Raw genomic sequence first — 24,920 nt, 5'->3', positions numbered from 1 at the left:
TTCTTTTATATTTTTTATAGGAGAACCAAACATAAAAAAATCATTTTTCTTCGCATTTTTTTCCTTAATAGTTTTCGGGAACCAAACATAACCTTATGGAAGAGTCGAATATAACAATTAAAAATAATTTTAAGATAAATAAAAATAATTAATTTATTTTTAAGTCTACATCTTCATTTTACATTTTTATCATCATTTACTTTAATTACCTCCACGACATTTATTGTCACTCAACCTTCTTTACCCTGATCATAATTTATGAAAATAAATATGTCAATTTTTATAAAATAACTTTAGTACTTAAAAGTAAGAATTAAGTAATAAATTTTAAGTTAATAATTTAAATATAATTTAACTTAAAACATTAAGTAATAAGTATTAAGTTTATCAAATGGTAGTCTAATACCATCTTAAAATTCATTCCAAAAACTATAACCAATTATTAGGCCATTTCATTTTATGTTGCGCCTTTATCTATTATTATTATTTTGTACATGTACCCGAATTTAGGATTGATTGTATTTGACCTCTTAATATGTGATTATTTTGTATTTAACCTCCTACCCATGTTTTGCCTTTAACATCCCATATATCCAATTACTTTGTATCTTACACAAAGAATATTTATTTATACCTAAATCTTATGTGGTGAGACAGTGGCATTTAGAAAACTTCCTGCATATAGATGTGACAATAATACCAGCTAAATACCATTTGAAGTGGTGGCACTGGGAGAATTGAAACCCATCTCCATTATTTCCGACTTGTTTTACAAAATAACCCCATAAAGGGAATAACATCAAGTTGGGATTGAAGAGGCACCAGCCAGAAACAACTTTAATAAGCCAGTTTCTTCATCCTCGATACTAAAGATAGTCCATCTGCGGAGCCAAAAACATTGTACTGGATCTATAGAAATGTAAGATATAGAAGAGACATCTCAAGGATGCTTCCAAACTATGGCCAAAACACCTCGCAGCAGGAAATCTAGGGGAACACCTCAAGGATGCTTCAAACCTGCAAATATATGCCATATGCACGGCATGATTACAAGTGACACACGGCTAATACTTGAAAATGTCTATATATCAAACCTTCCAGAAACCAGTGCAGAACATCACATGTCAGGAGGTATCTAAGATTTCTCACCAAAAAAGTGGGGAAAGGGAAGGTGGCGCCGCCTAAAAGTCACTAAACACACCATGCAAATAGTTTTGGTGCAATAAAACAATGGAGAAATTGATAAGGATGCATGCTGCAAAATGGAGCACTTAGCCAGTCTGGATCGTAATAAACATTAGAATGGGCCAGTTGACCATGACATCATTTCCTGATCTGGTCGAGGTGCAAAATACAGGCATTTTATCTAATTCACTTTTTCCTCTTCGTGGAACGTTTCTTAGTCTGCGGTTTGTGTTCTAGGGAGCTCCTTAATTGGGCTACTTCAGGGTCTTCAGGTAGAGTACAGTGCAGAAATTTCTTGCTGGAACCAACATGGTTGCAGAACAGCTTCAGCATCTTCCTTCCCCTCATCCATTTGAGCATTATCTTCATGTGTGTTTTGCTGTTCAATCCACTAATACCAGCTTCCTAAAACGAAAAAAAGTGAAATCAGATCATAAACATAAAATTTGTACAAACAAAAAAGTTGATGTACCTATCCTTCTCTATTTTTTATTTTGTTCATTTTTTGGTTCAGAAAGCTTATCAATAGAAAACAATAGCCCTCCCACAATAGCAAAAACCAATTGCAATTATTTAAATTGGTAATCTGGATATCCAATATATACACACACACATACATCAAACATCACACATGCACGCACACTTACAGGATTCATGGGTGCATGCATCTTCATCAATATTCAGAATATACGGCCAAAACCAGACTTTTGTATGGTAGTTTGGAAAACATCCTAAACCATGTGACTCAACTCCCCATCTATTTTACTTCCTTCCTCTTCCTCTGTTTTGTAGCTTTTCTTTTCATTGGTTCAGGTGTGGTTCTGGTGGTTGTGCTTTTTTATGTTTCCAAGTCAAAGATTTCCTTCTACGCTGTTTTCTCTTTCCTCTCCTTTTAATAAAATCTCGACATTTCTTATTTTATAAAAAGGATTCAAAAAACCCCCAACCTAGGTCAAATAAATACACTGTGCTACGGGTTATTATTCTGGAGGCCAATCTTTGTACATAAGTAGCAAGATGAGCCCTGTGTTCACTACACAAATTGTTGAGGCTAAGGGATTGCATCCAATTAGAAAAGCACTGCCATCCAACAGATTCACAATACTCTGATATGCAGATCACAATATTTCCATACAAGTAAATTTTTGAATTATGCCTATTTCTGTTGAAGCAGATCTCTGCTTTCCACTATATTGATCCGTCCATACAGGTTGGCCTTTTAATGCATCTCATCAACACCCTTAACCCGAGTTTTTAATGCAAACAAGGATCTATAAGGCTGATCAGAATATAAAACTGAGTCCCTCATGCAACAGAAGCCATAAGGTGGATAATGCATGAGAATCGGGACCATGAAAAGTTCAGACAAGTATAAATACAACTCTTTTCGTAGGGTTGCACTAACATGAAAAACTGATGCGTCTGAATAGATGTTGCACATAAAGATGCAAAGATAATAAACAAAATACTGAAGCAGGGGCACATACAAAAACCAATATGATGCTGCTGGCTTCATTACTTTTTCGTTTTTTTTTTTCCTTCATTTTCCTGTCTTATTGCTCAAATTTATTTATTTATTTATTTTTTATAGGTAAGAAACAATAAACTTAGAACCTAGGATGGTGTCCCAATGATGAGAAACAAAAGAAACTTACTCTAAAACTCTTTTACTTTGATACAACAGATGAATTGAGTGTTTTACTGGATACCGGCAGGGGCATGTGCTATGGCAAGTACAAAATGATAAAACTACTAAATTCTTGTGGTTAATTGATTATATTAGACCCATTAACATTAAAAAGCTTATATCTAGATAATGATGGTTTGAGCTTGATTGAAAAGGTATAATGGTGAAGCTATATTTGGCATTTGATAGCAAGTAAAGAGCAGTTAGATACAGCATTCATAAATAAGCATATGCTCCTACCATCTAAGGTATTGAATAAATACCAAGATAATGGCCAACACAACTACACAACACAACAAAATTTCCAACCAAAAGAAGACTTACATTATGTTTGGTTCCAAGAAAGTACGAAAGAAAGAAAAAAATGTTAAGGAATGTAATTTTCTTATGTTTGGTTTTACTAGGAAAAAAAAATTATTTAAAAGTTAATAAATTAGTGTTTTATATTAGTCCAAACTCATTTCACTTATTTTAATTCTTCTATATAAAGATTAAGTAATTTAAAAATGTATACATATGCTTCTAACGAATTTTAATTATATTTGATTTTTTTTTCGTATTTTCCATATTAAAACTAAACACAAGAAAATTATTTTCCTTAACATTTCCTTATCTCTCCTTAGTATTTTCCTAGAACCAATCATAATGTAAATCTATTTTTTATTTTCCTTCATTTTTTCTTTCATTCAACTTTTCCTCTCTATTTGTTTCTCTTGCATTTTCCCTCAAAATTTATGGGAACTACACATAGCCTTAGTAAAGCAATATGAATACTTAAAAAGCATGTCAAAACATTTACAATCAATGTGAACCATTCAGATAATATAATACATTGTGATGAAATAAAGGAGTTTCTTATGATTGTAAACTCCCAATGCACTTTCATATGTTTATTATAATCCTCTCAAGATTCCCCCTCAAGTTGGTGCATTCCTGCTCAAGTTGGTGCATATAAATCACACATGACAAACTTGCCCATCAGAAGAAAGAAGGCACTCCTGCCCTCACACAAAGTGGTTAAATTTTCCCAGTCTTGATGGAGGATCCACAACAATGTGATAAGGAATGGTCACATTATTATCAAATAGAAGTGCCCATACAATTTTCTCGGTGCACATCTTTTTTCCGGGGAACTCGAACAACAGGAATCCACATCAAAACACTGTAAATAGAATGTAGGAGTAACACGTATAATACGCTGTGTATAAGGGGCAAAACGCGCACATACTGATAGGCATCTAGAGAGCAACATCATATGGAATATCTTCAAGGCATATAGCAGAAACACAATCAAGCAATACATAAGAGTTTATGTGTGAGAGATGCGACAGAAACACAAATCCACTGACTTGTATTATAAGAAGTTAATCTAGGTTTTCAAAAAATTTCAACAGGCTCTTCAATTTTGAGGCCATGGATGAGAGTATAGCGTCAGTGAGTGAGCATAGAGAGAGGGATTCATTGATGAGAAAGAGATTGCAAAAACCTTGGCCTGGATCCAAGTGTTGGAGATGGAGAGAGCGCCGTTTTGCTTGATAACTTGGTAGAGTGATTGAGCTATGGATGAAGCCTCTTGATAAGGAACCTTTGGATTGATTTTCCTCACGTTCACGGCGCATTTCCGAGAGAAATACCTCACAAATAAACCAGCCGCAACTCCCCTACCACCACCGCCGCCACCACCGAACCACATCTCTCTGCTTCCTCCGCAGTTGATCGGAATTTGGAAATAGGGGTTTGGACTTTTAACGAACGTTTTGCAAACACATCGCTCCCTAAACCCCTTCCCAGTTCCCAGACGGGCATCACGTGTCACGCACGTGAATTACATTTTCCATTTTTATTTTTAGCATTATAGAAGTTGCCATTGGACTTGTCTCAACCATTTTCTCATTTTAAAAAAAATATTTCACAAATTTTTTATAAAATTTAATTTAATTCTTTTTTAAAAATAATTTAAAATTTAAAAATAATTTTGTATTATGCCTCAGTATATATTAATCTTTATAAAAAGTAAATCTAAAAAATTATTTTTTATATTTAATTTTTAATGGAATTTCATTTCTCAAAACAATAGGAAATGTTTTGAAGTATATAAAGTGTTTTCATCCCAAAACAACAAGCCAGACAAGAAAAAGGATTTCCAAAATCCAATTCACTGTGGTGGGAAAAAGGAACAAAACCATATTCACTGTGCCTTCTGGTTCTGCATTTTTCATCAAAATCAAGTCACCTTGATGCTAAGTTTCCCCTTCTTGTGGTCAGCTTCTGGTGCTTCAATCTTTTTATTCCATTAGTTGCCATTCATTTCTATTGCAGCTTGATTGTAAAGCCAGGCTTTAAATCAAATCTCTCAAATTTTCAAAGGAAGGTTATTGCATTCCATATTCATACATGTTTTGTCATGAGGTGTTATTTACTTGTCAATTCACTCATTCATATGCCTACTGCTTGCAGATTTGTTTGTCACTGTATCATATTATTTTTTCGGAATTCTGAGATAAACTCTAAATGGGCTTTTAGAAATTTAAATCCCTTAAATGGGGCTTATTTTCTTAGCTCGCCATCTCATTGTTCTCTCCATAAACTAGGGTGATTTGCTTCTGGGTCTGTGCGACTGTCATAAGAAGCACAAACACCTTGTGGGGAATGCTTCTCATGACACAGAGACCAAGACACAACTGTTTTCTGTGGCTTGTAAAACCACAGAGCATAAGCATCACTTTGAATTAAGAGAAATAACTTAAAAGAATATTCTAGTTTGGCATTGAATGCCCAAAGTTGAACCAATGTCTTCCAGCTTCTGTTTATGTGGCTCTGCCTACCAGTTTGGACTCATTCATATTCGGCACAGATCTGTTCAATAAGGTCATCCTAAAGTCTTTTAGAATAGAATAAAATTTTCCCAAAAAATTGTGATTGTGTTCCACACTTGAGGTTTTGTTAGTCAAAGTTATTTTTCCGTTTTGTTTTGTACATGTATTGTACCAAAACTCTGTTTCCCTTGAGCTACTGTTTTATTTCCAGTTTATAGGATCTAAATGTACTCATTTCTTCATCAATCCAGTAGTATCCCTCATGTTTTTATTTAAATTGGTTTGGTCAATCTATTTCCAGTATAGGGTCCATATAGAGTATGGCAGATACTGAGGGTATTCAGTTCAGCCTCTAGGTTGTGATAATGGAAATGGAATGGCAAGATAAGAGTGGTTGATATCTGAGATAGTGTCTAAGAAATCCCATTTAAATTTTTTTGAAGTTAGCCATCTGGTTCCCCTAAACAGGATGGATTTGCTGGAGATGATGCTCATGGGTTCTCTTCCACAGTAATGTTGGCTGGCCTAGGCATGCTGTTTTGTGGTGAATATTGGTGATAACACCCAGTCCAAGAGAGGCATTCTCATATTGAATTTGTTATCAGTATGGGTTACTGGCAATTTGGATAATATGAGAAGGATCTGATACCATCCTTTCTACAATGAGCTTGGTGTGACTCCTGAAGTGAAGATGACACAAATTATGTTTGCAACCTTTAATTGTGCCTACCATGTATGTTGCCATCCAAGGGGTACTCTTTCACTATGCCAGTGGCCATATCACAGGCAGAAATATAAATATTTGTGACGTAGTCAATTGATTTGAATTTTCTTTACTATTGATGAGTCTGTTATGGGAAAGCAAAATTGAAGCATTTATGTGTTTGAAAGATTACTATTACTTTTTTAAGATGCATTTTCTTATGTATTGTGCTGGCTTCTGATAATGTAGTCTGTCATGCATGTGATCCTCCAGCTTGACCTTGTTGGATGCAATTTGGGAGTGCATGTTAGATTTTGAAGTTTGAATCAGTTTTGTTGTACTTCTCTTGAGATGCCATTGAGTATCGAATTGTGCAGTCAGCTCGTGGGATTGAAGGAGGCAGAGCCCTTAGAGAATTTTTTTTTATGTGATGAATTCCAGATGCTTCCATTCAGAGCAGCAGAAACGTTTGGCACCAATACTGATTGCTTGACCATCTGGAATTCACGAGACCACCTAGAACTCAATTATGAAGTGGGATGTCGACATCAGGAAGGGCCCGTATAGTGACACTGTGATCAGTGGTGGGTCTACATGTCGCCAGGCATAGATCACTGAAAGATCAAGGAGATCACAGCTTTGGTGGCAAGTAGAATGAAGACCAAGGTGGCAGCACCTCCAAAGAGAACACTGTGTTTGGTTTGGAGGTTCTCTATTGGATTCACTCAGCACGTTTAGTAGATAATGGTAATTTTTGTTATAATGTTTCTTCTTTTGTTTTTTTCACACAAGTTTAAAGAGTTAATCAGAATATTAGTCTTATAAAAAATTCTTCATAAAAACATGAAATCTGTTAATGCTCCAGTGGAAAAAGGCTATATGGAGAAAAACAAGAAAGATTTTATTACAAAGGGTAGGAGCAGAATTTTATAATGGTCTTCAATACCAGAAGCTTCTAAATCCCGCATCATTTTTAGTTTTAGCTTTTAGATTTGCATGGTACAAGAACCCACTTTCTGTTCCTTCTTTCATTTTTTTTTCATTTGGTGCTCTGATTTTCATTTGGGAATCCGGTGTTTGGTATGTGCATTGGATGCAGATGTGGATATCAAAGGAAGAGTATGATGAATCAGGGTCATCCCTTGTTCACCAGTTCTAGACCAGTGATTTTTTTGTGCTTGCTTTGCTTTTCTTTTTTGTTTTTGGCACCTTATGGTCTCTGATTGCGTTATGGCCTGTCTACTTTGGTAGTTATTGTGGCTTATTTCTGTTCCCCTCTTACCTCTATAATTGTTTTAAAAAGTGCATATAGAATATATATATATATATATATATATATATATATATGTATATATTGTTTATCCTCCCTACTGTTATATTGTATCATTCCCATGAAATTGCTCAGTTGCCTCTGTTAGCTTGTCTTGTCTTTTGTCCTTGTTCTCTTGTTGAATGCGGAATGCTAACAAAATTGTGTTACTTTTCCTGTCAAAGCAATTATATAGCAATTTTTAGGTGTGGACCTTGCGACCTACCTGCATAGGATAGAACATTTGTATTTTGGACTAGCAAGGTTATTGGTGAGTTATTTGGAAAGATAATTGAGTTCAGTTTACGTCAAATGACCTTACCAGAATTACATGGTGTCAACCTTTGATGCAATTTGATGCATAGGGAGTTGGGTGATAGAGAGACTTTTGGGTGGGGGTCTGCGAGAAAACAGGGGTGGTGTTGGCCTGGGGTTGCAATATGGTGAAATTTTGCCAGACATTAAAAAGGCACACGAATCAAGCATCCACGGGCTGAGTTATCCAGCTATGAACACTGCAGAGAAATCCCAAATGTTTACTTGAAATTGGTGAATTGCAGGGGTCACGAGGAAATGAGTTGGTAATTGCACAGGCAGTTTGGGAATGACAACTTAAGGTGTGAGTGGTGAACAGAGACTTGGAAGCATGAGATAAAAGGGTTGATTCACACCCTTAATTGCATCAAGCAAAACTCAACAGAAGAATAGCTTGCGTGATGAATAAGGCCTAGCCAGAAGTTGCTCTCGTACTATTTTCAGACAGATGCTTTCTACCTGAAATCTCTCATTTGATTTAGGTGAGAGGTAGCTGGTGGGGTTAATTGTTCTTTTCTGAAATTATATTATCTAGTTTACTTACCTTAAGCCTTTCTAGTTTGTAAATTTCAACTCCGCTTTCTGATGCGTCAGGTAGACTGCTCTGGAATCTGCGACTGCAGTGGTCCACTATTTTACAGAGAGAAGAGTTCCAATCCTAGAATACCCTATTAATGGACATAATCGGTAATGGCAATCCTAGTAATGATGCATAAAATAGATCAATTACAGTAAGAAACAGAAGAAAATTGCTTGTAAAATGTTCACACTTCCAAGGGTTCGTTTCCGGTGGCTTTGGTTGGAAGATGGGCTGAAGTGGGAAGACAACTACCTCTGCAAGTGGGACATGAGGAGTGGGAAGATAACCACTCTTGGATGCACTGGACGTGGAAACCATGCTTGCACTGCCCCATCACCCGGATTCCCTCTCCCTCCACGAACTCGGACAAGCAAATAGCACACTCAGCCTCTGCTCCTGCCAGCTTCATCCCTGATGAAAACACCAGAGTGGGAGGGGCCACTTGTTTGTCTGCAGCTGCCATGGAGCTGGAGTCCAGTTGGACCTCAGGAAGGCTGGGGGGCGGGCGAGATGAGCGGCGGCTACTTAGGAAGCAGCGGATGACAGCATTGAGAATAAGAGCAGAGATGAGTGCGCAGAAGAGGATAATGAGGATCATAGCAGCATTAGCTTCAAAATCTTTTGCGTTGGCATAGGGTTGCCACCTGCAGTCATGGGAACTACTTTCACATCTTGCAGGTGTCGAGAATTGTGGAGGTGAGACTCGGACAGGATATTCTTCTTCTGCGTCTAATACTGCTTTTAGCATGATTTTCTCTTGTGTGATTTCTGCTATACTATCTGCAATAGGTTGATATGTAAGAGAAAAATGACACTCAGTTTTCTTAGCTCGCGGAGAGAAGATACTGAGTGGAATGGAATGAAGTTTGGAATGCCTATATATATGCAACACAAAATTAAGCAGCGAAAGATGCTTACGTGGGCTTGAAGATTTACATGATTCTCTGCAACACGGTGGTTTTAAGTTTTAACTCACGACTAGTGCTACCTAACCAATTCTATGTGAATTGTTCACAGATATACTCCCTTTCAGAGTCACATGTGTTCTATCCATTCAAACAAGGAGATGAGCCCCACAGGCACATCAAACAAAATTGTCATTAATGTACTTGATGTATGCTCAAGAGAGTCGCCCAAAAAAAGAGGCGAAATGCAGTTGATAAGTAATACAAATGTAACAAGGAATGCTGGAAGGGGAAAGGACAGAGAAGTAGTCAATAGGTAGTGTGATTATGAAATACACAGACGATAGCCCCTTACCAAGGGAAAAGGCAATCCTGCATTTATGAGCCTCGTTCGTAGCATGGAGTTGTTTTAAGACCAAGACACAGGACAATTGCCCTTTAATTTGTGTGTGCTAAAAAGCAGTTGTCTTAATTGGGGCATAATCTAGCCATATCAAGTAAAAACCTGTTAGAATTCGATTGGATTCAAGACGAAGGATGAGGGGTCGTGGTCGGGGTCGTGGTCGGGGTCGGGGTCTGTCCAGAACTTCAACAGGTGAACCTACGAAGAACAACAGAAATGATGTTGGGTTTGTTTTGTTGGTATTAGAAGGGAGGAGAGGCCTCAAGGATTTCAGAAAGATGTAGACACTTCCTGAACCCCATCTTATCCTTTTGTCAAATAATATTTGAAACACCTCGGTTGTATTTTTTTGTGGTAGAGAGGCGTTCCAGAGAGAGAATAGTGAGGCCCACGTTAGTTAATAAAGCATCAACAGGGTTTGGCAGGAGTGTGGATGATGGCTTTAAGAATCCAATTGCCTGCGTACCAGGGCACTGCACAGTAGCATGGGGGCATGAATGGATGACAAACCTACGTCGACAGAAAGGTGGGCCCTCGAGGCCATGCGGATAATGAATGCCTTGGTGTGCTACTAGAATATGGTTGATTACGGTCCTCGTCATTATAAATACCATGTATGGAGTAGATAGGCCTCCCTAATTGCACCCTGCCTCGGCCGCTGCCCCCTTGGTTCTAAATCACTCATGATGATGAATCCTGGAGCCAACTTGAGTTTGTTTCATGGACAAGCAACCGTTCATTGCAAGTAGAGGCCAAGTGTCAGCCCCTTAGACCCTTGACTTAACCATGGAGGAATAAGTCTCATGGGTAGGCCTTGCATTCATGAAAGCCTAGGATGAAAGCAGGGAAATCTTGGAGGTTTGATGGTTCAAACTCTGGGAGCCATGTGAGGAGACCGTGGGTGAGCCAGACGTGCACCACGGGCGAGCCAGACGCGCACTGTGGGATAGTCAGACATGCACCACGTGCGCATCAGATGGGCATCGCGCGCACACACCTAACTTAGGTGGTGCAGATGAAGGTTGAGGGACTTGGAATTTTAATTTATAATTAAAATTATATTCCATTATGCATCCTCAAACATATTGATGTCTCCTCAAGAAACAATGAAAACGGCCCGTATTGCATTTTAAGGGGGGGGGGGGGGGGGGGTGACTCAAAGGAGGGAACCACCAAGAGAAGCCTTGACCGCACCAAGGGGGCACCATGGCACGGCCTTGGGCGTGCCTAAGACACATGACGCAACTCGAGCACACACACATGGGCTCCACGACATGTGTAGTGTGCACCCCGTGGCCGCAACGGCACGGGGCCTGGTGCGGCCTACCCCTTCCCCGCGCAGGCACGAGGGCGCCTAAGCCTTGTGCGGTGAGCTAGCTGATGAAACCATGGGCGCAATGCCATGGTCTGATGTCTCCAATAGCTGACTCGCACTAAGATGCCTACACACAGCACAAGGGCGCAATGGCCTGTGCACCAAGAAGGATTGGCCATGGGCACAATGTCATGGCTCGTTGTCGGGAAGCAAGTAACAAGCCCAAGCCATGGGCACCTAGACATGGCACGGGCTCATACATCAGTGTGAGGAAGGCACACTGATGCACCAGACGCTTGATCAGATGGGTGGTGCACGCTGCCTAACTCAGAGGGCCTTGATCAAAGACATGCTGATGGGCACCCGGTCACAAGAGGCACCTTACGAGGAAGGAGTCGGCTTGTTAGGGGGACTCTCCAGCAGCTTGGCGAGCAAGACCTAAGGAGATTGGCAGTGCAGCTAGCTAGTGGCAGCTAGCTCAAACAACCAGTGACCAAGTCATGCAGTCATTTGACCTGTAGTTGGCTGAGGGATGATGGCTAGTGCAAGTGGGTGGCATGTGCAGGCCACTATCTGGGTGGTGGGTGGTTATGCAGAGCAGTTGAGGGCGGTTCTGGCCAGTTGCATGACCACCAAAGTTGGCTCCAAGATTTGAATTAGGAAATTCAAATTTGTAACTGCAACTCGAGTCATTTGAAAAGGGCTCTTACGGCCTTGAAACAGAGAGAGAGAGTTTGGGGAAAGGGTTCCTTCTCGTATGCCTTGGGTGAGAGCATTGTACTCTGGTTCAGGAAGCAATTTTGTCTTGTAAGAGTGATTAATACAAGTTGGGAAAGGATTCCCGTAACCTCATGTGTCCCTGTTGCTTTGTTATTTCTGTATTCTATTATGTTCTTCTAAACACTGGGAAGGGAAGGTTGGCTAATAAAGGGTTCTTAACACCGCGCACTCGTGAAAAATTAAGTGAGATAATCAGGGGTGTGACACCAAGCTCTTGACTATGGTTTAAGCAATTCAGTGCAACTTGCTACTTGGACATAAGACTAAACGATCGAAAACTAGACCATGTCAACGGCACCTTGCCCCTTGCCTCGGACAAACTTGGCCAAAGAAAGGGTGTGTCCTATAGAGTTCTTAGGCTTTCCCCGTCGACAACTCAATTCATATGAGTACTATAGGAATGAGGGATTTTTTATTAGAGTACGACTATTTTAAAAAATAATTTATAAATTATCGTAGTGGAAAAATAATTTCAAATCTACCGTAGTTTTATCCATATAAAAAAGAGAAAATAAATTGTAAGTGAAAATTCGTCTCTTCAAAAGATGATTTATGAATTTTTTTAAAAATTATAAAAATAAATCGTCTTTTGAAGATACGATTTCTAAAATTTCATTGAAATCGAGATAATCGTCTTTTGAAGTTAAAAATTTAAGAAGTGAGAAATCGTCTCTTCAAGAGACGATTTCAAAATAAAATAAAACCAAGTGAGAAATCATATCTTAAAGAGGCAATTTCCACAAAGAAAATATATGTGTGAGAAATTCTCACTTAAATTGGAAAAAAAAAAAAAAAACCTAAGTGGGAAATCATCTCTTTAAGAGACGATTTCACACAAAAGCGATAAATTTTCACTTAAAATAAAATAATAATAATAATAAAAAATAAATAAAAAAAGCCCAGGTGGGAAATGGCCTCTTCAAGAGACAATTTCCACACCACTTTTAAAAGTGAGAAATTCTCACTTTAAAAAAAAAATGCTTCAAAAATTCACTTTTTCATTCTTTATTCTATTTATACAATAACACAATTATTATAAATATATATTATAAAATTAATAAATTTTATTTACTAAATTTAATATATAAATAACATACTAAATTTAATATAAGATAAATAATCTATTATTTTTTTCTCTTACTTTGGAATTAAAAAAAGAACTATTATCAATTATGTGGAAAATTGATTTTTTAAAAATTATTATTAATTTATTAAATAATTATTTAGTATATTATTTATATATTAAATTTAGTAATTAAATTTAATTAATTTTATAATATATATTTATAATAATTGTATTATTGTATAAATAGAATAAATAATGAAAAAAATGGATTTTTTAAGGTTTTGTTTTTGTTTTTTTTTTTTTTTTAAGTGAGAATTTCTCACTTTTGTGCTACCCACTTGGATTTTTTAAGAATTGCTTACTTTGTGTGGAAATCGTGAGATGATTTCCCACTTGGTTTTTTTATTCTTTTTAAGTGAGAATTTCTCATATATATATATATATATATATATATATATATATATTTTTTTTTTTTTTTTTGTGGAAATCATCTCTTTAAGATACAATTTCTAACTTAATTTTTTTTAAATCGTCTCTTCAAGAGACGATTTTTCACTTTAGATTTATTTCTTATGTGAAAATCGTTTCTGAAAAAGATGATTTCTCATATAAAAAATGAAATTTTAAAAATCATGTCTTGGAAAGACGATTTTTTTTTATAATTTTTTTAAAAGTTCATAAATCGTCTTTTGAAGATATGATTTTTCACTTACAATTTATTTTCTCTTTCTTATCTGGACAAAATTACGGTAGATCTGAAATTATTTTTTTTACTACGCTAATTTAGGAATTATTTTTTAAAACAATCCTAATATTATAAAAAATCCTAAGAATGAGTCAATCTAGAATACAAACCATAAAAGAAAATGTCTATTAAACCAATTACAAGAATACCAATTAGGTACCTATTAGCTAAAAAGGAACCTTCTAATAGCATTGGCTATTTACCCCATTTCCCTCCACATTTGACATTTCATCGAGTGGTCATGCTAAACATTAAGAGTTAGGGATAATTATGAAATGAGACACGGATAATATTCCTACTATTATTATTCTATATTATTAGTTTATTTCCATCTCTTAATTCTTAATTAAAAAATAATTGGAAAATAAATAGTAATTACAAAAATGAATAATAACCCCCAACGAGGGTATAATTCAATTCAACATTTTGTTCATTCAGGTTTGATTGTGTCATAGCTTTATAATTCAAATTAGGCTAAGAATCATTTTGAAAAACAATTTGTAAAAATGATTTTGAAAAACAGTTTTTAAAAATAATTTTTAAAAACCATTTTCTAATATTTTGTAAAATAAATGTTTATTTGAAAACCTTTAATATTTTCAACTTATTTCTTACGTTTTCAAATATATTTTAAAATTAATTTTTATTTGTAGTATTTTAATTTTAATTATTTTTCATATTTATATAATATTTTTATAAAAAATAAATAAAAACAATTAAAAATAACCAAAAGGTATTTTATGAAAACAACTCAAAGATGTTATATGTAAACACTTTTTTTTTTTTTTGTTATCAAACATATTTTCTTGTTATTTTACTCTAAAAAACACAAAACTGTTTTCAAAAATAAAATTATGGGTTATAATTTCCTCTTTGGATGCATTAATGACTCTCAAAGTCCTTCCTCTTTTAGTTGTGTGAATTCTGTCATTCTAAGATTATTTTTATTTATTTATTTATTTATTTATTATTATTAGAAACATAAAACAGGTTTTTAACAATTTTGAAAGAACAGTTTTTAAAAATTTGTTAAGAAAAGGGCAAATTTTATATTTTTTAATTATTTTAAAAGATATTTTAATAATAATTAAAAATATAGAAAATATTTTTTTTAAACTTTTGAGTACATACTACCCTTACGGAAATAGGTTAATCTTTTTTTAGTATTTTAGTATACAATCAGAATATTATTTTTAAAATAGTTAAAAATATTTATTGAAAAATAATATTTTTAAAATAAATTAGTTTATTAAAAATTATATTTTTAAAAAACAGTTCCAAATAAATATTTAATATCTCACATTATTACACACATGCTCGCGTGGGCTGCCATTCTGCTTTTGTGAAGAAATGGTCCTCTAATTATTGCCAATTAATTGAGATGGTGAAATTTGAAAATTTGGAAAAATGTGTTAAAGTTTATTTGAATTTCATAAATTAAGTTTGGCTTTTACAAATTTCATAAAAAAAAAACTAAAAAAATGGTTTTTTATATTTTATTTCATTATTGAAAATATGAAAGAAAATTAAATATAATTAAAATTAATTATAAATATAAATATTTTAAATTTATTTAATCTATAAGAAAATAAGTGGATTGAGTGTAAAAAAATATTTAATAAAAATAGTTTATTGACTTTAAATTCATTTTTTTTTTTTTTTTTGTTTTCTTTCTCTGAAAATTTTTAAAAGGAAATTGAAAGATGATAAGACTTAATTCCTTTCACCTTTACCTAGGTTATGTTTGGATCCCAAAAATTAAAGGGAAAAATGTAAGGAAAATAAAATAAAAAGAAAAAATAAAAGAAAATAAAAAGTGAAAATAAAATAAAATAAAGTCAATAAATTATTTTTATTTTCTATTTTAAATCCATTTCACTTATCTTAAGTTCTTAACTCATTGATATAAAGATAAATTAATTTAAAAATGCATAAATTTCTAATCAGTTTGAATCATATTTGATTTTTTTCTTTTCTTTTCGCATTTTTCATATGACAACCAAATACAAAAAAATAAATTTTTGTTTCATTCTTTGATATTTTTCGACTATATTTGGTTCCCAGAAAGTACTATAGAAAGAAAAAAAGATGTTGAGAAAAATGATTTCTTCATGTTTGGTTTCACCATAATTTTTTTTAAAAGAAAATTAAATATAATTAAAATTAGTTATAAATTTATGCATTTTAAACTAAGTAAAATGAGTGTGAAGAAACCTATAATAATTTAATTTAAAGTGACTTAATAACTTAATAACTTATTAAGTCATGAAGTATTTGACAAGTTGTAACATTGCGGGTGTTTGATAAACTAATTTAATAACTTAAATTGATTTAATAATTTAATTTAAGTTATTAAATAAATTAAATATGTTTTATAAAATTACTTAATAGTAGATTTAAAGTAAAAAACAATTTTAAGTAATAAGTAAAAATAATTAACTTATTCTTAAGTTTATATTTTTATTTTACTTTTTGATCTTCATTTTATAATAATTATCTTCATAATTTTTTTTTACTCTACGAACTCCATTAATATTGAACTTTTTTTACCCTAATTATAATTTATGAGGATAAATATATCAATTTAATGATTTAAAATAAATTTTAAATTAATTTTAATACTTAAATTAAAAATTAATTAATAACTTTTAAATTAATAACTTAAATATAATTTAAGTTAAAATCAACTTAAGTATTAAATTTTATTTAACAGACTCAGTTTTTATGCAAGCAGCTACCTCATGTTTAATGAACCACAACAGAAATGGGCCAACTATCACTGGGCCGACCCAAAAGTTCGCACCGACCAATGAGGCCCAATTAAAGAAGCGGACAAAGCCCACTTTGGTACGCAGAGCAGAGCCGAGGGCGGGTCTTTCTGAACCGTGCGGACGAAGAAGAAAGAGTGTTTGAAAAGTGGAAGAAGAAATCAAGTGAAGTGGGGATGGAGATGGTTTCACATGGATGAAGTTTGAAGTAGCTAGAATGTCATCATTGTCTTCAGCGTCTTCGTTATCATCATCAGCAGTTAGGTCATGGAGGACTGCGTTTTTGACACTCAGGGACGAAACCCTAGCATCTCCACCTCCCTCCGCGGTCCTGAATCTCCTCCAACATCTCCTATTCTCCAATTCTCAATCCTTGATTGCCGCTGCCCCCGACCTTCCTCCTCACGAGGTATTCTTTTCCCAATTCACCCAATGCCACATGCATAAACTTTTCCAATTTTCTTGACATTTCTTGACATTTTATGATTGGTTTCAGATTGTTTCGGATATCATGTTTCTGATGGAATTGGTTCCGACTTGTTCCGATGCCGGTGACGATACGAGCCTTACCTTCATAAGCATGTGTCACTTGGTATTTCTTTGTTTTTCTGCACCTATTTTTTTTTTCTTCAACGCAAGTGTTTTTCCTGACTGTTTTGTTTGTTGCAGATCCATGATGTCTGTCAGCGTGTTTCCCTTGAAATAAATTCGCCTTCTTGGGCTCTTATGCTCGACACTTTTGGAACCATGGTGGAATCTTTTCTTGGCAAAGCTGGTAGTAAAAGGGTTTTCTCAGAGAATGCTGCTAGAATCAAAGCTGTAATGGAATGTGTAGAGACTGTAAGGTTTGTTCATTCACCTTGTTTACTTATTTTCAATGGTTGTACTTCTAAATTAGAGCTTAAATTATACTCTTAGACTCGGTTCTATGATTTCTTCATTGCAGACGTCTTGTCAGTGTATATCATCGAAAATGTTCACTCTCAGAAAATGTACAGTTAGTGAAGTTCCTTCTCCGTATTGTCACATGCTCTCATGCGGAGTTATATTCCTCATTACATTCGAGTGGCAATCAGAGGTATGCTCCTGAAATTGGAAAGAGAATACCCAGATACAACAGTTTATGGGAAGTTCAGACTATTGCCTTCACTATGATTACTGCAGTATTCTCAAGAGATGGGTCTTCATTTCCAGGTGATATATGGCAATCAACAATTGAGGTGAGCATTTTATTTTGCCCCATATATAAATAATAAAAAGCTTGACTATATATAAATAATAGATAACTTAGATTTGCCTGCTTTGAGTTAGGTTCTTAGGAAGGTGATGGATGCCTTGGCATCTAAGAGCGTCCTTGTGGAAGATAATGTCATGTCTAGGTAAACTGCATGTCACCTCCTCAGCAAATTGCTTATTTTTGAATATTTATTAGAATCTCATCTGTATATGGCCCTTGTCACTTCTGCTCTTTAGGTTTTATACTTCTCTTCTGCATTGTCTGCACGTGGTTCTTACAAATCCTAAAGGCCCTCTTTCTGACCATGTAAGTAGATATATTCTGTTTGGGGCTCAAGACTAAGTCTCTGATATGCACCTGCAGCCATTATCTTTTACCCTTTCTGCATTTATTTCTTTGCAGGTGGCAGGTTTTGTGGCAGCATTGCGGATATTCTTTATCTATGGCCTGACTAATAGAACCGCACTTGCATTTCCGGGTGCTGTTCAGAGGCAGGGACTCAGTTCTGTGAACCATGGATTGAGTTCGACAGAACCTACAAAAACCGATAGTGGTCCTTATAGGCCTCCACACTTACGCAAAAAGAATGGTACAGGTATACGGCAGCATAAAGCTCAGGATTCTCAGAGTTCCTCTGATCATGAATCCTCGATGGTTGATTTGACATCATCAGATTCAGATTACAGTGATACTGATGGATCAGGAAAAGACAGCGACAGTCTTCGAATCTCTAAGGCTAGATTAGCTGCCATTGCTTGTATTCAGGTAAGTTGTCATTGCCAGTTACTCTTGACTTGTATCCTGGTGTACTTATGATTGTATTATTCTTTTGTTTGTATATCATGGGAATAGAATGCTTTGACATTGATTCTTTAAACTTTTATGGTTTGCATTTTCGTTATTTTGATTGGATTTTAATGTGGAAATCAACACTAGGGAAACCATGTATCCGCATCCATATTTTAGAGGAAGACTATATTTTAAGTTGGCAAGCTATGACTAATAGCAGAAGATGTCTTTTGGGTTAGACCTCCTATATGTGATTCTCAAGGATGAAGTTATTAATCATCTTGTAAAAATTTAATCTATTCCCAACTTCCCTTTTGCTTGATTGAAGCTATTGTTGGATGCTTGATTGAAGCTATTGTTGCATGCTTGATTGAAACTGTTGTTGAGTGGTGGAAAAACAAAGGAATTTTCCCTATGCATGATGTTCCATCATTGCAAATAATAGCTTCTCTTAGTAATTTTTCTATGCCCGTCAATTATTGCTTCTTTTTCTTTTGCACTTTACTAAAGATCAGCTGATATCTTCATTCTCTTAGCACGAGAGTGATATGATTTCCGCCTATCTTGGATTGTTTGGATCCTTTCAGTTTAGTTGGTTCACAGAATAAACCCATTATATATGTAACAATATGGTGATAACCCTTCTAAAAGTTTTATGGTTTCTTTTTCTTTATATGTGGAAAAACTATATAGAGTCTCATTAATGGTTTAAGACTTAGAATCTTGGTGCAATTTTCTGGTTGTGGGGTTCTTTGATGTTTTATTCTTGCTCCTTTCTTTCTCCTTGTTTGTCTTTCAACTTGGAAGGATTCTTCATGCTTCTCTGTATGTTTCTCCATATATGGAGAAGCTACGTAGAGTTTCATTAACAGTTTAAGGCTTAAGATGTTGGTGCAATTTTCTAGTTTTTGTGGGGTTCTTTGATGTTTTATTCTTGCTCTTTTCTTTCTCCATGTTTGTCTTTCAACTTGGAAGGATTCTTCATCCTTCTCTGTACGTTTCCCTATATTAATAATGTTGCCGTTGTTTCTACTAATTTTTTTTTTCACCTTCTAAATATGATGCAAAGGATCTTTGCCAAGCTGATCCCAAATCATTTACTGCCCAATGGACAATGATTTTGCCTACCAATGATGTATTACAGCTGAGGTGAAACATTCTGGTTCCTCTCATTCTCATTGAGATTTGCGTTCATTGGTACTGAATTTTATTTCCCTTTATTTCCATTCATCTCATTCATCTCATTCATCCAATTTTTTCTGTTTGCTTGCTCATTTACAGGAAGTATGAAGCAACTCTGATGACATGCTTGCTGTTTGATCCTTATTTGAAGGTATTTTTTCTGCGCTTTGTAGGAATTTCAGTCATTTTGTTATTTATACAAATACCTAGGCTCCGAAAGGCATTCAGCCTCATTTGTTATTTATGCCGGAATGCATCTATTGCATTCGGCTCCTTTTTTTAAGATAACATTGTGCTTGTAATCCTGTGATACTCCCAGCTTACATATTCTACTTTGTGGAGGCTAGGCACGGATTGCATCTGCAGCAACTCTTGCAGCCATGTTGGATGGGCCTTCATCCGTTTTCCTGCAGGTAGCAGAATATAAGGAATCCACTAAATGTGGGTCTTTCACAGCACTGTCGAGCTCCCTTGGTCAGATATTAATGCAACTTCATGCAGGTATTTGAAAGTCATTGTGCTGTGTAATCCATCTAGTTTGGTGCAAAGTCTACCTTTTGAATTATCTTGTTTATTTTTTATATTCTCAAAAGTGTTGCTTTCTTCCATTATATATGGTGTAGGTATTCTATACTTAATCCAGCATGAAACTCATGGGGGACTGTTGGCGTCCTTGTTCAAAATTCTCATGCTTTTGATATCATCCACACCGTATGAATTCTTCTCACTGTGATCTGTGGTGTTTATGTATTCCAGTTTTGCTATTGGATAAAAGCATTGACATTTTATTAGTGCTCCCTGTCTATTATTTTATCCTTATGATGTACATAAATCGGTGAACCCTTTGATAATCTTGGTCATGTATTAGAACCGTCATTCTTTTCTGTTTAAAATGTTGTATATGTTACGTTCCAAGCAAACTCTTTGTGGTTGGGTGCATTTATAAAAGTCAAGTCTTTTGATCTCTAAAATGATAAGCAAGTTAAATAATATATTATCAGTGCCTAACAAAAGGTCACCACATGACACAAGAAAAAGGAGAAAAACAGGGAACACCCCTCCTATCAAGCAACACTCAACCAAATTATGAAATTTAATATAGACATTGAATCCTAGTCTATAAACAACATAGCCCAGCACAACAAGGAACACAAGAATGAGCTTTTCATGGCTTGATCCAAATGCTCTACATTTTCAAGTGATATGCTATTTCTCTCATTCCCAATGCTCCTGAATAAGAATGAACCTGATTTAGTGTACAAAATTTAGTGTATCCTATTTAATAAAGCATTTGGTAGATTTAGCGTACCCTTTCAAATTGAAACCCTCCCAAATTTAGTGTACAACATCTAATAATCCCTATTTAGTAGATTTAGTGAACAAAAAATGAACCTGATTGGCTGATATTTTAACCATTCAACTGTATGCATTTTTTTTGGATGTCGGAAAAAAGACTTGTTTTGATTTTTAAGAGACATGCTACTTTAGCGAGTTACACTTATAGTCATGTGGTAACTTGGATGCAATATATGCCTTCCTTAACACTCTAATTTTGCATATCTCCCTTTTTGATTTTCTGAAAAAATCTGTGAAATGTATTTACATTACTGGTGTTTTTTTGTTGTGTTCTATAGATATGCAAGAATGCCTGAAGAGTTGTTGCCAACAGTTATTATTTCTCTTCGAGCAAGGGTTGAAGAAGGGTTTCCATTTAAAAGTGATCAGACAAGTCTGCTGGTTAGTTTTGTTCAAATATGATATTTGGGGTTATCCATGATGTCTCATATTTCTGCCTTATTAATCTACTCAGTGTGGGAGGGGTGCGGGTTCCTGTACAGTTCTTGGATAAATGAATTGATGGGAATCTGCCTCAACCTGCAGATCCAAAGAGTGGTCTTTACTTTGTGGTGGTGAGTTGTGGGCATGGCTAAATTTTCAGGGGATATTGTAAGGACCCTTACTATGGAAACTCCAACAGCCTTCAATTATTTTGTGTCATTTGTAGATGGGATTTTGCGATAGGAGAGTTATATGTCATTATGTGCTTGGAAAAGTATTGCTGTGTGATTTTGTAAGTCTTGGCTTGATTGTAGCTTCTTATCATGAGATATCAGGTCCATGAACTGGGCCTTTAAGAACAAAAATATCCTATATTACCAGCTCAAAACAAATTACTGATGGTGTAATAGTCTTTAGACTCATAATCTCTTAACATATGTATTGAAAAATAATGCATCAGTTGGATGAAGCATAAGAAAAACCACAATGGAAGAAGGCTGAGGAAAATGAAGCAAGTTTGTAGAGAACAAAGAGAACCATTGTACATGCTGTGTCTCACTACTGATTTGGCACAAGTTCTTCCTTGTCCTGTTCCACTTACCTTCTTTTAAGTCATTATTGGATCAGCAGTAGTCTCCCTCATAGAAAAACCTTCCTACTTTTATTTACCTCACAAGTTTCCAATTTAACTTCTATGTTGTATGCACAGGCCCTATTTATACCTTTAGATACTGCCATATCTTAAGATCACCTCTAATTTCTTTTCTCTTGTTTTCCTTCATTGTGTCACCTTATATCACTACGATTTTTATAGTTCTCCCCATACTCAAAAAAAGATAGTATATGACCTCAACCAAATATATTCTATAAATGACAGGATTATTTGAAGCATAGAAATAATTCTTCTGTATCATCATTATATTCATAAATTTGCATTTCTTGACAGGCTGTTGCTCTTAGTTGCTTGACGGCAGCTTTATCAACCTCACCTTCCTCACCAAAAGTTAAAGAAATGTTTTTAGAAGAAATATCAGCTGGTGAGCCCTTATTTTCGTGCCATGAATTTAAAGGAAGCTTGCTTATATCTGTCTTTGAATTTTTATTACTAGCTTGGAATTTAGGATGTTCAAAAGATAAAAAACTTCCCCATTTTTTGGAGGGGGAAGGGAGTTTGGTACTTCTAAATCATGCATGAATATTGATTGATGAATTCTCTCTCTCTCTCTCTCTCTCTCTTTATATATATATATATATTTAATGTGGAGGAAGTTCTAAGGAACATTTGTAGCACTTGGTAGTTTTCTTTTTCCCAATTGTTAGTGTCTGATGTGCTGGTATGTGAACTCTGAGCAGTTTCCATGTGGTCGTAGTGGACATGTAAGCCCAATAACATAGGGGCTCATGTGCAAGCATCTCATCACTTGTGTTTGCTCTCTATTTGAACTCCTTAAGCAGGAGGTATAATTCCACCCTTATCTCCATTCTGCAGGAGCTTTAGATTTCCTTCTTGCATTAATGATGGTGGCACCTCGATACAGTGGACCCTTGGTGGATATCCACACATGGTGGAAGCAATCCTCATTTGTATTGAGACTATGAGCTCTAGAATTAAAAACTTGAGGGTTAGGGTGACTTGCAAGTTGAACACTCAGAAGACCTATGATCATGCTAATTAAGAACTTCTGCTCAGTTATGGATCCAATCGGATTCGGTTAGAAGTAAATTGGGAACCACATCCTGTATCGCTAGAGTTTGATATTCTATGATGGTTAATAGGTTCTCGATTGATTTCTTTCCAACCTTGAAGGATCTAAGGTTGAGGGACCATCCTTCAACTTATCCTTCTCTAAATGGTGGAAGTTATGATTTGTTCACTGCTGAGCAGTGTAAGAAGCTTTATGAGTGGACTCAATGTGGGGGATAGAGGTTTCAAATTTGGGAGGTGGCATGGGGTAATTTCTAAAGATTATCCATCATGTTGCTTTTCATGTTGGTTGTGTTGGTAGATTGGTATGATGACCCTAAAAATTCAACCTTTTTTTTCTAGTGAAATCCTTTAGCAAGCTTCGCACTCTAGAGTTGGTAATTTTCTTCCACTAAGGAGGTGTGGGGTTCATGGGGCACTTCTAAGGTTGGATCCTTTGCTTGGGAGGACTCCAGTTAACTGGTGTTGCCCGTCTTTCCTGTGTCAACTGAGGACAAGTTGCATGGATAGCATGGTAATTTTATGGGTAAGGTTGAAAACAAGGCATGGAGGATGATCAATTTTTGTTTGTTCCTGTTCAAAATTGATAAACCGGGAAGGAGGAATTTGATGGCTTAAAGTAAATAAAAATAGCAACAGAAGACCTTTTCCTAGATCTTTATTTGCTTGGTCTAGGGGTTCTTGGGGAGTTAGGAGTATATCTTATCTATAGATTTCATCAATAGTTTGGGGTGAGGTGGGGTGGGTTTTAAGTTGGTTACTAGTGAGTTCATTGCATCTACTTATTTATATATTTGTTTATTTATGTTTATTTTTGGTTTTTTGTTGTTGTGTATGGGTATGTGTGTGTGTTTATTTGCCCTCTATTCTCCATGTTTGCATTTGCTGTTTTGATCGATGCATATCTGTTATATATTAAGTTTGTTTATCAAAAGAATGTTGTGGGGCTAGAAGGGGGAAGGGATTGAGATTTCACATTTGCCTTTTGGATGTGATTTTTTCATGTTTTGTTAGGCAAACGGTGATCATTTATTGTACATGAGGTATCCTTTTTGCTCTAAGGCAGTGTTTGACCTTGAAGTTCACATGAAAAAAAGTGAGCTCTTCCTGGTGGGCAATGTGGTGAATATGGATAAATTGGGGTCCTGCTTGGTGTGGGGTAGGGTTGTTGCCATCTTTTTTTATCAGGTTTTATGTTGGAGAGATGTGCTTAAGGTTGTTTTTATTTGGGACTCTTTTTTCAGGAGTGTTTGGAGAAAAGGCTTGCATGTTGAAGAGGACAACATACGGATATTAATTTGCTAATCAAATAAGCATCATTTGACTTATCATTTCAATATTCATTTGTTTCCAAGGCTCATTGAAAACTTTACCCAATGAGCTTCTCATGAGCTCAATGAAGGGAGTTTCTCCTAGATCTTTTGGTATTTGTGAATAAAGAATTTGAAGGCATTCTGTATAGCCCCTTGGGTTAGAGAACTGTTTATAGAGGTATAGGACTTGTTTGGGTTAAATATTTGGAGGCCTAAAACAGTTTTTAAGCTCAATGAGAGCTTTTCTTTATGTTTCAGAATTTGTACTAAAACTACTTTTTTATTTTAAAAAGAGCGTAATAGGTAACCAAAGATAAGTTTGCTTCTTGAATAAGCTC

The 24,920-nt window shown here is 35.3% G+C and overlaps 3 protein-coding genes and 1 long non-coding RNA gene across 4 annotated transcripts in view; 2 read left to right on the top strand and 2 right to left on the bottom strand.

The window, feature by feature from the left end:
* Window positions 1–1,068: 1,068 nt before the first annotated feature.
* Window positions 1,069–4,708, bottom strand: LOC100253102 (uncharacterized). Its single transcript, XM_002277425.4, has 2 exons — window positions 4,359–4,708; window positions 1,069–1,590 (listed from the first exon to the last, which is right to left on the bottom strand). Exons 1-2 carry the CDS (start codon window positions 4,563–4,565, stop codon window positions 1,372–1,374), a joined length of 426 nt encoding a protein of 141 aa, XP_002277461.1. The 5' UTR covers window positions 4,566–4,708; the 3' UTR covers window positions 1,069–1,371.
* A 289-nt stretch (window positions 4,709–4,997) lies between these two features.
* LOC109124087 (uncharacterized) lies at window positions 4,998–6,563 on the top strand. The gene is made up of 2 exons (XR_002031991.2): window positions 4,998–5,132; window positions 6,157–6,563. It is a non-coding gene; the product is annotated as an uncharacterized LOC109124087 (long non-coding RNA).
* A 2,011-nt stretch (window positions 6,564–8,574) lies between these two features.
* Window positions 8,575–10,283, bottom strand: LOC100242834 (RING-H2 finger protein ATL79). Its single transcript, XM_002277494.3, has 2 exons — window positions 10,006–10,283; window positions 8,575–9,375 (listed from the first exon to the last, which is right to left on the bottom strand). The coding sequence occupies exon 2, from the start codon at window positions 9,341–9,343 to the stop codon at window positions 8,780–8,782; it is 564 nt and encodes a 187-aa protein (XP_002277530.1). The 5' UTR covers window positions 9,344–9,375; window positions 10,006–10,283; the 3' UTR covers window positions 8,575–8,779.
* Window positions 10,284–16,653: 6,370 nt separating this feature from the next.
* LOC100265120 (uncharacterized) overlaps window positions 16,654–24,920 on the top strand; it is a 30,070-nt gene continuing 21,803 nt past the window's right edge. Inside the window, exons 1-13 of the mRNA XM_010662112.3 lie at window positions 16,654–16,986; window positions 17,074–17,169; window positions 17,247–17,422; window positions 17,524–17,797; window positions 17,889–17,956; window positions 18,051–18,120; window positions 18,217–18,579; window positions 19,673–19,752; window positions 19,885–19,936; window positions 20,133–20,286; window positions 20,409–20,496; window positions 21,420–21,522; window positions 22,511–22,601. Of these exons, the coding sequence (XP_010660414.1) occupies window positions 16,774–16,986; window positions 17,074–17,169; window positions 17,247–17,422; window positions 17,524–17,797; window positions 17,889–17,956; window positions 18,051–18,120; window positions 18,217–18,579; window positions 19,673–19,752; window positions 19,885–19,936; window positions 20,133–20,286; window positions 20,409–20,496; window positions 21,420–21,522; window positions 22,511–22,601 (1,828 nt within the window). The 5' untranslated portion in view covers window positions 16,654–16,773. The remainder of the gene's footprint in view (window positions 16,987–17,073; window positions 17,170–17,246; window positions 17,423–17,523; window positions 17,798–17,888; window positions 17,957–18,050; window positions 18,121–18,216; window positions 18,580–19,672; window positions 19,753–19,884; window positions 19,937–20,132; window positions 20,287–20,408; window positions 20,497–21,419; window positions 21,523–22,510; window positions 22,602–24,920) is intronic.

Source organism: Vitis vinifera, chromosome 2 (assembly GCF_030704535.1).
Source record: "Vitis vinifera cultivar Pinot Noir 40024 chromosome 2, ASM3070453v1".
NCBI classification, from domain to species: Eukaryota; Viridiplantae; Streptophyta; class Magnoliopsida; order Vitales; family Vitaceae; genus Vitis; species Vitis vinifera.
Note: the sequence above shows the minus strand (reverse complement) of the source record. Positions and strands in the feature narration are given on the sequence as shown.

Bases quoted from the DNA above. Each gene is read 5' to 3' on its own strand.
- LOC100253102 (XM_002277425.4), bottom strand. From the start codon at position 4,565: ATGTGGTTCGGTGGTGGCGGCGGTGGTGGTAGGGGAGTTGCGGCTGGT. The intron at 1,591-4,358 runs GTTTTTGCAATC...TTTTCGTTTTAG, and splicing joins ACACTTGGATCCAGGCCAAG to GAAGCTGGTATTAGTGGATT.
- LOC100242834 (XM_002277494.3), bottom strand. From the start codon at position 9,343: ATGCTAAAAGCAGTATTAGACGCAGAAGAAGAATATCCTGTCCGAGTC.